This window comes from Neoarius graeffei, chromosome 23, assembly GCF_027579695.1.
Source record: "Neoarius graeffei isolate fNeoGra1 chromosome 23, fNeoGra1.pri, whole genome shotgun sequence".
Classification (NCBI taxonomy): Eukaryota; Metazoa; Chordata; class Actinopteri; order Siluriformes; family Ariidae; genus Neoarius; species Neoarius graeffei.
The window spans coordinates 27,435,764-27,449,781 of NC_083591.1; the positions used below are offsets into that span (position 1 = coordinate 27,435,764).

At 42.7% G+C, this 14,018-nt stretch overlaps 1 protein-coding gene across 3 annotated transcripts in view; it reads left to right on the top strand.

Moving 5' to 3' along the window:
- Nucleotides 1-14,018, top strand: part of atp1a2a (ATPase Na+/K+ transporting subunit alpha 2a) — a 431,823-nt gene that overhangs the window by 90,236 nt on the left and 327,569 nt on the right. For all 3 annotated transcript variants that reach the window (XM_060906007.1, XM_060906008.1, XM_060906009.1), the window contains exon 4: nt 2,658-2,861. In XM_060906007.1, coding sequence (XP_060761990.1) covers nt 2,658-2,861 — 204 coding nt within the window. The remainder of the gene's footprint in view (nt 1-2,657; nt 2,862-14,018) is intronic.

The window sequence follows — 14,018 nt, forward strand, 5'->3', positions numbered from 1 at the left end:
AAACGCAAATGGCTGGCCGACTTCCTCCAGGCGCAGAGCGCGGAAGCGCTGTTGGTGTTGTTCGGGGGTGCGCCCCACATGCTGGAGGATGGCCCGGCGGAGGTCTGCATAGACCAGACGGCTGTTGGCGGGGAGCTGTAGCGCGGCCAGCTGCACCTCGCCTGTTAGCAGGGGGAGGAGGTGCACCATGTGCTGTTCCACCGGCCAGCCCAAGGCCTCTGCTGCCTGCTCAAAGAGCGTGAGGAAGGCCTCGGGGTCATCGTGCAGGCCCATCTTCATTAGGGTGAGGTGGGGAGGGCCCGCGGCGGTGGAGGTGGTGGACCCCGCCGATGCGAGGAGGTGCTGGAACGCCTGACGATCTTCCTGCTGCACCAGCACCAGGGCCTCGAACCTTTGCTCCTGCTCCTTCTGGAGGGTGATTAGCGCTTGGTGCTGGCTCTGCTGGGCCATGGCGAGGGCGTGGACCAGGTCTGCGAAGGGGGAGGACTCCATGGGGCTGTTCTTCTCTGTGCTCCGATCCAGGTAACGGCACCACTGTAGCAATTCTGATGGGTGGGTGGAGCACAGAAGGATGGCAGGCCAGAACTGAGTTCAACAAAACTCTTATTTTCCACTTTTCAGTGTACTTATTTTCCACTCTCCCAGCCACACGCACGCACGCACACAAGGCATCTGGTTGGGGAGAGAGCTCCCTTCCTCTGTCCTCTCTCTCCTTATATAGGGCGCGGTCACTGGGGACGACACACAAAACACATGTTAACTGACATCAGGTGCAGTGATTCTGCCACTTACCTTCCCTGACTCAGCCCTCCGGTCGCAAACCGACACTTGACCACGCCCCCGCTGCCACACATCTCTTCCTATTTTTCCCCTCGGCTAGATGTTGTTAGCCAGCCCCTCAGCTGGGCTCCATTAACATGCTCCATAGCTACCAGGTGTAACTTATAGCTAGTGTAACCAACAGTTAGCTCTGACTTATTCCAAGGAAATGGCATCAATAGCATGCCCGTCAACTTACAAGTTTAAGAGTTCGTTTTAATTAGCCAGTGAATTAGACCAGTGAATTAACAACACTGCTACTAACATGCTATGAACAGCGTCATCACTTAGGGCAATGTCATATGTAAGCAAGTCTTGCCCAACCTCCAAGCTACTCATTTCACTGATTGGTTGAAATCCTATCAGTCATCAAACTAATGAAATGACTTCAAAAATCTGTTGCAAGGTACCCAAATTTATCCTGTCCTCATGGCTGCACTGTTCAACATGTCAAAAACCCCTTCACAATATAAAATCAGAAGACCCATGATTTCACATACACCAAGTTAGACATGAAACTAATGAACAGTCTTGGAAGTGTATAGCTGAGATGGGTGAAAAAGCCACTCTTTCTGTTGTGAAATGATGGTATTATACCAGGGTGTCACTCTCGGCATGTGGATATCATTGTATCAAGCAATGCATGGAGAATTTATGAGGCATCCCTTCTCAATTTAACATCAAAATCTTGACATCATATATACCAAATCTGACATGAATCTGATGAACTGCCTAGGAGTATTTCAAAATGTAACATGTGTCAAAATGCACTAAATCCAAAATACAAATGTATTCATCTTGGGGAGACCCACATGTGTACAATTTTAGTACATGTATGTCAAACTATATGCTGGGCACAAGTTTCAGTTACAAATGTTGGTGCTATAGAGTCACTGGGCCACACTCAGGGCCAAAGCTATGTCACAAGCACTGGTGTGTGTGTGTGTGTGTGTCTCATCTCATCTCATTATCTCTAGCCGCTTTATCCTTCAACAGGGTCGCAGGCAAGCTGGAGCCTATCCCAGCTGACTATGGGCGAAAGGCGGGGTACACCCTGGACAAGTCGCCAGGTCATCACAGGGCTGACACATAGACACAGACAACCATTCACACTCACATTCACACCTACGGTCAATTTAGAGTCACCAGTTAACCTAACCTGCATGTCTTTGGACTGTGGGGGAAACCGGAGCACCCGGAGGAAACCCATGCGGACACGGGGAGAACATGCAAACTCCACACAGAAAGGCCCTCGCCGGCCCCGGGGCTCGAACCCAGGACCTTCTTGCTGTGAGGCGACAGCGCTAACCACTACACCACCGTGCCGCCGTGTGTGTGTGTGTGTGCACCAAATTTCATGTGTTTTCAATGGGAACCACCTCAAAAATGTTCTGGCCTGAAGAAAGCTGTAAATGGGGGGGGGGGGGGTTTCTTGATGGTGGACTCAAACTTTTGGCCCATCCTCCTTATCTATTACAAAAACACAGACAAAACACAATTATTTTACTCTTTCCACACATGTCCTTTGCAATGTGTCTTTTCCAAATGAAGCTATGAATCAACAACATATTTTCAATTTTACTCATATCAAAAGAGGAATAATATATCAATGTCAATAGCATTCTTTAAGTTTCTGAAGTTGTCTTACTCTTCACATTTATTTTTTTAGAGCAATAAAAGTGAGGTAAAAGTGAGGGTAACTTCATGTTGACTTTTGTTTTTCTTAAGGCCAGAAGAATTTTTACCCATCAGGAAACCAAGACAGTTCTTACAAATGATGTTTGAAACCATCATATGTTAGTTCTGCATTTGGATATTTATTTGCTTCTCTTTCTCAGGGCCTGACCCATCAAACAGCATTGGAGCTCCTGGCACGGGATGGGCCTAATGTTCTGACTCCACCTCCAACCATCCCAGAGTGGGTGAAATTCTGTAAACAGTTGTTTGGAGGGTTCTCCATCCTCCTGTGGATAGGTGCTGCCCTATGTTTCTTTGCTTATGGTATCCAGTTCGCAACTGAGGAAGAGCCAGCCAATGACAATGTAAGTGTAGCTCTAAACTCGTCAATAAGAACATACAATACGTGCTATTCTGCTTTAACCAAGTTGAATATTGGTTATTTAAATAGGAGTTGACAGTCTAAAGTTGGTGAATTTTGTGAAACATTTCGTCATGTTAATCACCTCTAACTTGTCTTGCTTCCAACCAAAAGACAAGAAGCAGCTGCAGAACATGGGTGGATTAAAATGTGAGATCTGTGTTAAAAATATTATAATTTTATTTATCAGTGCTACTCCCCCAACTCAATGTATAAAACAACAAATTATAAGCTGTTTGATTTCAAAAGTAGCAAAGCTACCACCTACCGCACTACTGGAAAATGATAGCTAACTATTCTTTTTTTCTATATACACTATTTTTTATAAATTAATGAAGGAAACCATTTAACCTTTTAAGCCACATAGGGTGTGATTTTCCCATTCACCTGTGAGTCCTTTTTTGTGCGCTTCCAGTTATGCACATTCTCCTGTACATGTACCAATCCCTCCCACCCACCATGAGTACTGAATGAACGCAGTCTCATAAATGAAAATGTGATTAATTTAAAATATCAGTAGATGGAATCAATTCCTCTTGTATTTTGGCTGTTGGGAAAACGTGGAAAATGGATTCCCACATTTACCATGTGAATGTCATTGAAATCCATTCAAACATTAAACCAGATGCTGATTTTGAAAATATATGCAAAGAGAGAGTTTGGCTATATCACAAATCACCTCAAAGGAAGACATTAATTTCTATGTATGACAAACATGTCACAAAAGAAAATATATCAAATTGCACATGTGCTGGGCCTATGTATTGTGACAACAGCAGGCTGGTAGCCCTTGCCCACAAAACAACAAGCAGTCCTCACCATGCTGCAGCAGTGCTGAAAGAACAGTGCCCCATTTCCCAGACAACAGTGGTGCTGAAAAGACAGTACTGCCTCAGCACCGCTGTTTATCAACAACACACACATGGCCAAGGAGCAGGGACACCTAATGTGACACAGCTGGAGCTGGCTAATCGAGGCACTCAATCTCCCTCCATGAGGTGCAGGGAGGATAGAAAAGTATGCTGTTTTGCCAGTTGGGCTTGTAGGAGGATGGTGAGAGAAAGTAACGAGTCTGTGCTTCTCTCTGTGACATATTCCAGTTCCAACAGTGCTCACCCTTCTTCAGACTGAAGCAGCTCTTCTTCTTGATGCCTCCCTTAACCTGTGGAGTTCCCACAGTCTGGAGAGGACATTATCAAGCCAGAACAGGAAGAACCACCAATACCTCACACCTGCACTCCCCTTTCCCAACTCCTTGCCACCTGTGTAAATAAAAGAGCACTTGTTTTTCCACCGCACCTCTGTCTCCTGAGTATGTGTATGATCCTGAGCACTAGCGGGCACCGCACTGGTGGAGAATGCAGGCAGAGGACATAGACCCACACCCCGACTCCCTGTCTTGGATCTTGTGGTGTGGCATCTCCTGGATGTCAGCCTCCAGCAATCTCAGCTATCCCAGGAGATGGCACAGAGCCTCCATGTGGCTGCACAAAAACTCCTGTCCCTTAAAGAGACTGCTCCAGCAGCTACAATCCCACTCCCAGACCCAGCCAAAGACTCCCAGCACTTGCTCACCAAACTGACTGGAGAAGGGTCACCACTAGAGAGGACTGGCCCCCAAAGATCAACACTCTCATGCATATGGCCCACACCCACCAGTTAGGAGGCCACCTGGAACCCCAAAATGCACTGGAGAAGAACTGCGACCAGTTTCATTGGCCGGGCATGGTGGCTGAGGTGCAGAACTTCTGTCAGAGGTGCCCACAATGCCAGAGGATAACTTGGAAGAAAGAAGACTGGGACAAGGACTTGAGATTCAACCTCTCTTTAAAGTAGCCTATGAAATGTTATTTTCAATTCATTTATGTCATAAAGAAATGAAATACTTGCATGAGTGTGGTTTTCCAGTGGTGTTTTTCTGGGATATATTGTAAATGCATAAGTTACATACAGTATATTGTTCAAGTGTATCTATTATGCAAAGTTTTATAAGTGAACTAAGAAGTTATGGTTAAGCTGCAAGGTTGCCTGTGGCTTTATCATGTGTGTTTATGCTATGTGCTATTTTGTGCTACATGCTACCTGTTGTAGCTGTATAGCATGAATTGTAAGTACAGTAGAGGACTTGCATACAAGCATTTCTTTATTTTCTCTTTCAACCCAGTTCTCATGGGTTGTTGTACTATAGGAATAAATCCCATTTTTTAAACAAGACCTTGGGCCTTGTGTTTATTACTGGATAGAGTTATGGTGAGAACTCTACTGCTCTGCATGAGTACCCGAGGAAGACAGTGCCAGACAGCAGCGAATCTCGGATAGGAAAAGACATCTCTACCTTGCAGCGCATGTATCTGCTTTCACCATTTACACAGCTATTCAAGAAGCAGCCCACAGGAAGGTCCAGGTGCCCTAGCTAGGCTTTAGCTGCAACTAAGAGACTTTCAGTGTTTTGCGTCAGAGGCTGAGACACCTTTTGTATTTTCATGTGACAAGTTAACATTGTTTACTCATCTTTTACTAATGGAAGTTCATTGAATTCAGGCTTGCTCATTGGGGATAGATTAGGGACAAAATTAGCTCATGTTTTAAGTCATTCAAATTGTGTAAAGCTGCTTTGCGACAATGTTTATTGTTAAATGCGCTATACAAATAAACTTGACTTGAATTTAATTTAATTTGATATTGATACTGTTTATATTAATGGGTATGCTGCAATTATTTACTAATAACTAATAATACTAAGGCTTAGGCTACATTAAATTTAACTTGTATCACTGTAAGTGAGGTAATTGCTCAGCTAAAAACAGGGTTAGATTTAAGCTAAAGTAAACCAAGTAAAATGTCAGAGTTTGAGTTTTCCCTAGATGGTGGAGTAGACATGCAGCAGCACTGCACAGGCTTGCAACCTCAAGTGAATGAAGGCACAGGAGTTGATGACCACACTTCTTTACAAGTGCTATGAAGAGGCCAAAGAGTCCACAAGTTAATGGAAAAAGGCCAAGAATTTCATGAGCAAGGAAAAAGACTTGCACGCAGTTTCAGTGTGAGCTATGAGAAGTGAAAGGTTATCATTAAAGACACCATTGTCTGAGAGGACAATGCTCTAACAACCTGCTGCATGAATTCATCACTATGATGAGCAATGCCTCTAAGTATCTGAATGCTGTTTATGAAGAGTTAAGACATGTTGACATTCCTGATCATGACACATGTTGCAGAGTGGACACCTGTGAAGCAGTAACAAGGACAATCATCTAGACTGCAAGAGGTTTTCTAAACACAAGGAAAGGTGAAGGTCATGGGAATGACTAACATCATCTCTCACCGCACCAGGTTCTCCACTCATGTTCAAAGCAGTTCCAAATTCACATCCAGACACTCAAGCCAATTTTCATTCAAAAGACAAGACACTGCTGCTGAAGTTGCCACCAACAAAGCCACTTTAGAAGTTTTGCTAGAGCAAGAACATCTCATCTCATCTCATCTCATTATCTCTAGCTGCTTTATCCTGTTCTACAGGGTCGCAGGCAAGCTGGAGCCTATCCCAGCTGACTATGGGCAAAAGGTGGGGTACACCCTGGACAAGTCACCAGGTCATCACAGGGCTGACACATAGACACAGACAACCATTCACACTCACATTCACACCTACGGTCAATTTAGAGTCACCAGTTAACCTAACCTGCATGTCTTTGGACTGTGGGGGAAACCGGGGCGCCCGGAGGAAACCCAAGCAGACACGGGGAGAACATGCAAACGCCGCACAGAAAGGCCCTCTCTGGCAGAGCAAGAACATCATATTGAAAACTTCAAAGACTCAAAGCTGAAGCCACCCATTTGCAAGCTAAACAGGAAGCTGAAAATGCGAAAAGACAAAGTGCACTAGATGATAAATGCAGGCAACTAGAGCAACGACTCCTCTTCCTACTCCCTCCGAAACCTCATGTCAGCATGGCATTGAGACCACCAGTGCCACCAAACCATCCGCCATCTCTCACAGTCTTGGCTGAGTGCTGGGATGTCCTCCAGCCTCAAATTGATCTGCTGGAGATCTTGACAAATGACATCATTCCAACGGGTGTGTGGTCAGCCACGAGGGTGTCTCTATCCTGCCACTGGTGGGTCAAACTCATAAATGGCTCTTGTGGGGTGGTTATCTGTGCAGCACAGGATGTGCCTGAGCCAATGAACATGGCACTGTGCGATGGTACAGAGGATATTTGGTTGGTTAGTCCTCTAGCGGAGCTCCTCATTGGAAACATTGTCATACCAATACACCCTCTTGATGGTCTTGAGGGCATAGGTCTCAAAGCTGAGGACATGGGTGGCCAAGGTCTTTCTGAGAGGCCAGGTCTCAGTGATGTAGAGCAGCACAGACAAAACCACAGCATTGTAGACACATAGCTTGGTGCGTTGGGAGATGTCACGTCATCTCCAAAGTGGTTTCCAAAGGCTTCTCTTGATGCCCACCACCAGTCCACATTGCTTATTGAGCTCAGTGAGGTTGCCATTGTTGGTGACTTCAGATCCCAGGTAAACAAATGACATGACAAACTCAACATGATTAGTGCCAATGACGATGGGTGGTGGGTCAGGACTGCCACCTATTTGCATCAGCTTGGTCTTGGACCAGCTGACACATAGCCCAATCCTGGATGCCTTCTCATCAAAAGTATGAAGTGCTCCCTTCAAATCTGCCAGTGAGCAGCAGAACAATGTTATGTCGTCGGCATAATCCAAGTCCGTCAAGCAGTAGTCTCCGAGCTGTACACCTGGGAAACAGTCACACACTGCAGTCATTAGGTGGGCTATGATGCAGTTGAACAGGTGGGAGGTGGCCACACAGCCCTGGTGAACTCCAGCAGCGATTGGGAACTGGTCGGAATCCTTACTGTTGATCCAAACACAGCTATCTGTGCTGTCATAGAGCATCATGAAAAATGTGATAAGCTTCAGTGGGAGGGCTAAGGTATGGAGGATATTCCACATGGTAGGTCAGTTGATAGTGTCAAAGGTGGCCTTGAGGTCAATAAAAGTGATAAAAGGATGCCAATCCTTGTGGAACTCACAGAACTTCTTGATGGAGAGCCATAAAGCAGAGATGTAGTCAGTAGTTGATCGGCCAGGCATGAATCCCACCTGTTGAGTGTGGTGTCTGGATCTGATGACAGGGAGGGCATGGTCAAGGAGGATTTGGGTGAAGAGTTTGGTCAATATGGAAAGTAAAGTGATTCCTCCATGGTTATCACATATGAGATGGTCCCCTTTCCTCTTCCAAAATGGGAAGATGACATTGCACCACCAGTCATCAGGCAGCTCCTCCATCACCCACACATGGTTGATGATGGTGACCAGCCATTCAATCATGCAGCCCCTGCCCTCCTTGAGTTACTTGGTGGTGATGCTGCAGATGCCTGGGGCCTTCTTGTTCTTGAGCTTGTGGAGGGTCTTCACTATCTCATGTCTGTGGATCAGCTTGGCATGGCAGTCATGGTTGTAATCGGTAGTACAGGTGGCTGCAGCGAGAAGGTCTGGGTTGCGTGATGGGGGAGGTTGCCAGAAGTGCTCCTGAAAGTGCTCGACCCACCAGGCAAGGCGGACATGTTCAGTAGTGATGACGTTGCCATTTTTAGACTTCACATGGGTGAACTTTTTACGAGGGCCGCTACCAGCATCATGAAGGAGGTGGTAGACCAGTCTCTGATCATTGCAGTGGGTGGCATCTTCTAGCCTCATGGCCTTGACATCTCAGTATCTCTCTCAGTCAATCTTGATGGCAATGTTATGGACCATGTTCAATCAACAGTACTCGGGCATATCGCCATGAAGACAGGCAGCACGATGTTCTTTGATGATGATGAGGGTGTTATTGGAGATTCAGGGCTGCTGAGTAGTGGTGGTAGGGCGGTCAATGGTCATGGTGGTCACTTCATTGACTGATGATTTGAAGGTCGAGCAATCAGTAATATCCTCAGCAGACAATGCATTGTATTGGTTGGAGATGGAACAGATGTACTGAGTATGAATGGTGCCTACTGGCAGGGTTGGCCTTCAGAAACAGTCTCAGATGTGCCACAAGGAGGCAGTGATTAGTGTTGCCAAGCTGAGCGCTGTGATAAACATGAGAGTTGGTGATGCTGGATTGCCAACGGTGACTGATCAGAATCTGGTCCATAGCTTGTCATGTCAGTCCATCATTGCTATCCCAAGTCCAGTGGTATATATACTTCCTTGGGAACCATGAGCCTGTGACTCACGTTTGTGTCAGTGCAGAGCTGGAGGAGGCATAGCCCATTGTCATTTGTGGTGGGGTCCATGAAGGTGGTGCCAGCAGCAGAGGAGTAGTTCCAAGTGTCAGGGTGGCATTGGTGTTGGTGAGGAGAATAGAGATGTCATGTGGCGGAACACACTTGAGGATAAAATTGATTGTAGAAGGTGTCCTTCTCTTGGTCATCTGCAATGTTGGGAGGAGCATAGACAATGGTAATGATGATCTTTCCATGGTGGTGGAAAAAGCAAGCATGAACAAGCAGTCACTCATGGGCTCCCAGTTGATCAGGGAATGGCGTGCAGTCCTGAGTAGAGCCAGTGCTTCTTTGCCATGTCATCTCCCATTGGGTGGTCCACTCCAGAGAAAGACATGGTTGCCAGCTGAGCACTCACCGCTTTCAGTCCAACAAACCTCACAGAGACCGGCAAAGGTGATGTTGTAGATGGAGAGCTCATGGGATAGAAGGGTGGATGCACCAGTATGGAGAAGGCTGAGGATGTTCTAAGTTGTGATGCAGATGGTATATTGTAGATCCATGAGTCATAGTCCATTGTTGAAAGCCAAGGTTCGATTCCATTGAAGGTCAGTCCAGTTATCTCTGGTAGGTGTCGTAACATGGAAGAGTTCATCTGGCTAGGATGTTAACACAGACTAGTCCAGTAGTAGGGCTGCCACCTTAATACCCAGCCATGGGGTGTCCTGGCCTGCCATCATGGACTGGGGTAAAACTGGACTACTCTTCTTTTGGCCTCATCTTCTTTGGATCATCGAGATACATGAGGCAGTCTACCACAAGAAGGTATGGAGGGCACTAGAGTGGCTGGAGATGATTAAAAAGCCAAAGGCTGCCAAGGCACAGCAGCACGTATTTGATTGATTGATTGATTGATTGATTGATTGATTGATTGATTGATTACTTTATTCTGAACAATAAAGAAGAAAGATATAAAAATAAAAATTTAAATAAAAAATGCAATAATCAAAACATCGTCATAAACAAACAGAATAGCGTAGCCACAAGTCAATAACATAACAATGTTCAGAAAGGATTAGGAAGAAGTAATAACTTATCCAATCCTAACCCTCTATACCACCGCTAATCAAATGTCACTTTCCACCATAATAAACTATATATACAAAAGAAAACAAAAGCAATAAACAAAAAAGAAAACATACCAACATACCAAAACATACCGACATGGGTATATATATCGACCAAATCAAATCATATATACAGATACTTATGTTATGCATATAGACACACATACAATACATATATACAGTACATACATATACACATACCTATAGCTATACACTAAATACAAGAAGACCAGTCACAGACTTACTCTCAATTTCATCATCACCTATATAGTCTGCCTGTCCTCATTCTCATATATTTTTATTAACATGTTTTTATATAATTTTTTAAACAGTTTTATGTTGGTGCTATTTTTGAGTTCATTTTCCAGACCATTCCACAATTTCACCCCACAGACTGTTATGCACATACTTTTCATAGTTGTTCTAACATTTACTCTCTTAAAATTCATTTCCCCTCTCAGGTTATACCCACCCTGCCTTTCCATAAACGTATTTTGTACCTCACCCGGAAGAAGGTTATGTCTTGCTTTATACATAATTTGTGCAGTCTTGTGTTTAACCAGATCCGTGAATTTCAGAGTGTGTGCTTTTACGAATAATGTGTTTGTATGCTCAAGATATCCCATATTATTGACAATTCTTATTGCTCTTTTTTGTAATGTGCATAACGGCTGCAGGTTAGATTTGTAGGTATTACCCCATATCTCCACACAGTAGCTCAGATATGGAAGTATGAGTGCATTATAGAGAGTATGTAGTGAGTTATAGTCCAGAATGTGTCTTGATTTCCCCAAAATTGCAGTAATCTTTGCTATTTTTGCTTTAACATGATTAATATGTGGTTTCCAGCAGACTTTATGATCAACAATCACACCCAGAAATTTTATTTCATAAACTCTTTCTATGGTTATGTTGTCAATTTTCAATTCAATTTGAGGGTTCGACTTATATTTTCCAAATAAGATAATCTTTGTTTTACTCAAATTCAATGACAATTTGTTTATGTTAAACCACCTTTTTAATTTATTCATTTCGGTTGTGATTGTTTCCATAAGCTGCTGTGCATTGTCCCCGGCGCAAAAGATGTTTGTATCATCGGCAAATAATATGCATTTCATTATACTTGATACATTACATAAATCATTAATGTACAATATAAACAGTTTGGGACCTAAGACAGACCCTTGCGGTACTCCACATGTTATGGGCAAATAATCAGATGTGTGATCTCCAATTTTTACAAATTGTTGCCTGTTACTTAAGTAGCTCCTCACCCAGTCCAAACCAACCCCTCTGATACCATACCTCTCTAATTTTTTGAATAGAATGTCGTGATTTATTGTGTCAAATGCTTTCTTTAGATCTATGAAAATTCCCATAACATGTTTTTTATTGTCTATACCATTTGTGATTTTCTCAATAAGTTCCATTAATGCCAGGGTTGTTGATCTGTCTTTCCGGAATCCGTATTGACTGTCAGCTAAAAGTTTATATTTTTCAATGAAGTTGTCTAGTTTTGCTGTGAACAGTTTTTCAAGGATCTTGGAGAACTGAGAGAGTAAAGAAACTGGCCTGTAATTTGTGTAATGGTGTCTATCTCCACATTTATATAAAGGTATAACTTTAGCTATTTTCATGTTGTTTGGAAATTTACCAGATTGAAAAGACATATTACATATGTGAGTAAATGGTTCTGCAATTTCTTCAATAACTTTTTTTTATTAAACTCATATCAATATCATTCCAGTCAGTGGAGGTTTTACTTTCACTTCTCCTTACAATGTCTATGACCTCTTTTATGCCAACTGCACCAATGAATATAGATTTAGGATTTCTCTCCCATCGAGCAGCCTCCTCCCCTCCAGGTGTGTCTGTATCCTGAATCTTTTCTGCCAAATCTGATCCCACATTTACAAAGAATCTATTAAAACCATTTACCACTTCCTCCATATTATTTATTGATCTGTCATTCTCAATATAATGATCAGGGTAGCTTGTGTTTTTGTTTTTAGCTCTATTCCTAATAATACTATTCAGTACATTCCATAGCCCCTTCATGTTATTTTTATTACTATCTAATAATTTATTATAATATTCCTTCTTACATGTCCTCATAATGCTGGTTAATTTATTCTTGTATTTTTTATATTTAATTTCTGCCTCCAAAGTTCTTTTTTTTATGAATTGTCTATACAGCGTGTTCTTTTTTTTACAGGCATTTTTTAATCCTTTGGTGATCCATGGACCATTTGCTTGTTTTTGTCCATCACTGTATTTCCTTACAGGACAGGTTTTATCATATAGTGTTTTAAAGATATTTAGGAATCCACTGTATGCTTTGTCAATATCTTCTTCCTCATATACGACTCTCCAGTTCTGTTTAAGTAATTCACTCTGAAGTATCCTTATGTTTTCTTCGGTTCTTATCCGTTTGTATTTCAGCTGATTCATATCCTTAGGTTTCCAGTAATTACAGTGATAGACAATAAATACAGGCAAATGGTCACTGATGTCATATAAAAGCCCACTTTCTGTATTATTTTCCATACTGTTTGTAAATATATTATCTATTAATGTGACACAATGAGAAGTAATTCTACTAGGTTTGGTGATTTTTGGGTATAAACCCATACTGTACATTGTATTTATGAAATCTTCTGTCATTTTATGCTTTTTTGGATTTAACAGATCAATATTATAATCCCCACAGATAAACACAGTCTTCTGCACTGAGTTAGAAAACATGTTTTCCATCCAGTTTTCAAATATATCGATACTTGATGCTGGAGTTCTGTACAAACAGCTCACAATTATATTTTTTACTTTTTCCATACAAATTTCCACTGTGATACATTCCACCATATTATCAACAGCTGCTGTCATACACTCCACCACCTTATACTTCAATCCTTTGTCCACATATATTGCCACACCTCCTCCTCTCTTTTTCACTCTGCTTATATGATTTAGATCATAACCCTCCATCTCAAAGTCCACATCTCTGTCAGTGCTGATCCATGTCTCTGAAATTGCTATGATGTTGAATGGGTTCTTAAACTGTTTCAAATATTCTTTAATATTGTGGAAGTTGGCATATAGGCTTCTGCTATTGAAGTGGATGATTGATATGTTATGCTTTGATTGGAAAGTTGCGTTGTAGTGCTCATCTGTGTAATAACTGCAGCTGTTTTCTATATCATTGAGTAAATTGTTATCTGGATCAATATCATGTTCTATGTCCTGTATTTTATGTTCTGTATATACAAAGTTTTCTAGTCCTAATGTGTGTTTATTATCAGGAGTTGTCATGGCTGTAGTTTAATGATACCTTGTTGTTGTACGTTTCATTAATATTTGCTCAGCTCCTCCAGCTCCCTGATGACTAGTACTTTGGCTTGTTCTGGTGTTCCATTTAACTTAATGTATATTTTGCAGTTTGAAGTCCATGTTGATTGTATTTTCTTCTGTTTTCTGAGTAGACAGGCCATTCTGGCAGTGTCCGCATTTTTCTTTGTCAGGTGCTCATTGATGTAAACGTCTGATCCCTTCAGCCGTCTTCCCTGTTTCAGCAGTTCGTTTTTGTGTTTCCTATTTGCAAACCGAACTATTATTGCCGGTTTTGTCTTCTCGTTTCTCCTTGGGAGCGGGTGACAGGCCTCGATGTTTTCCCTGTCTAACTCAACTCCCTTTGAGCGGAGAAACGCCGCCACCTGTTGCTCCACCGATGCC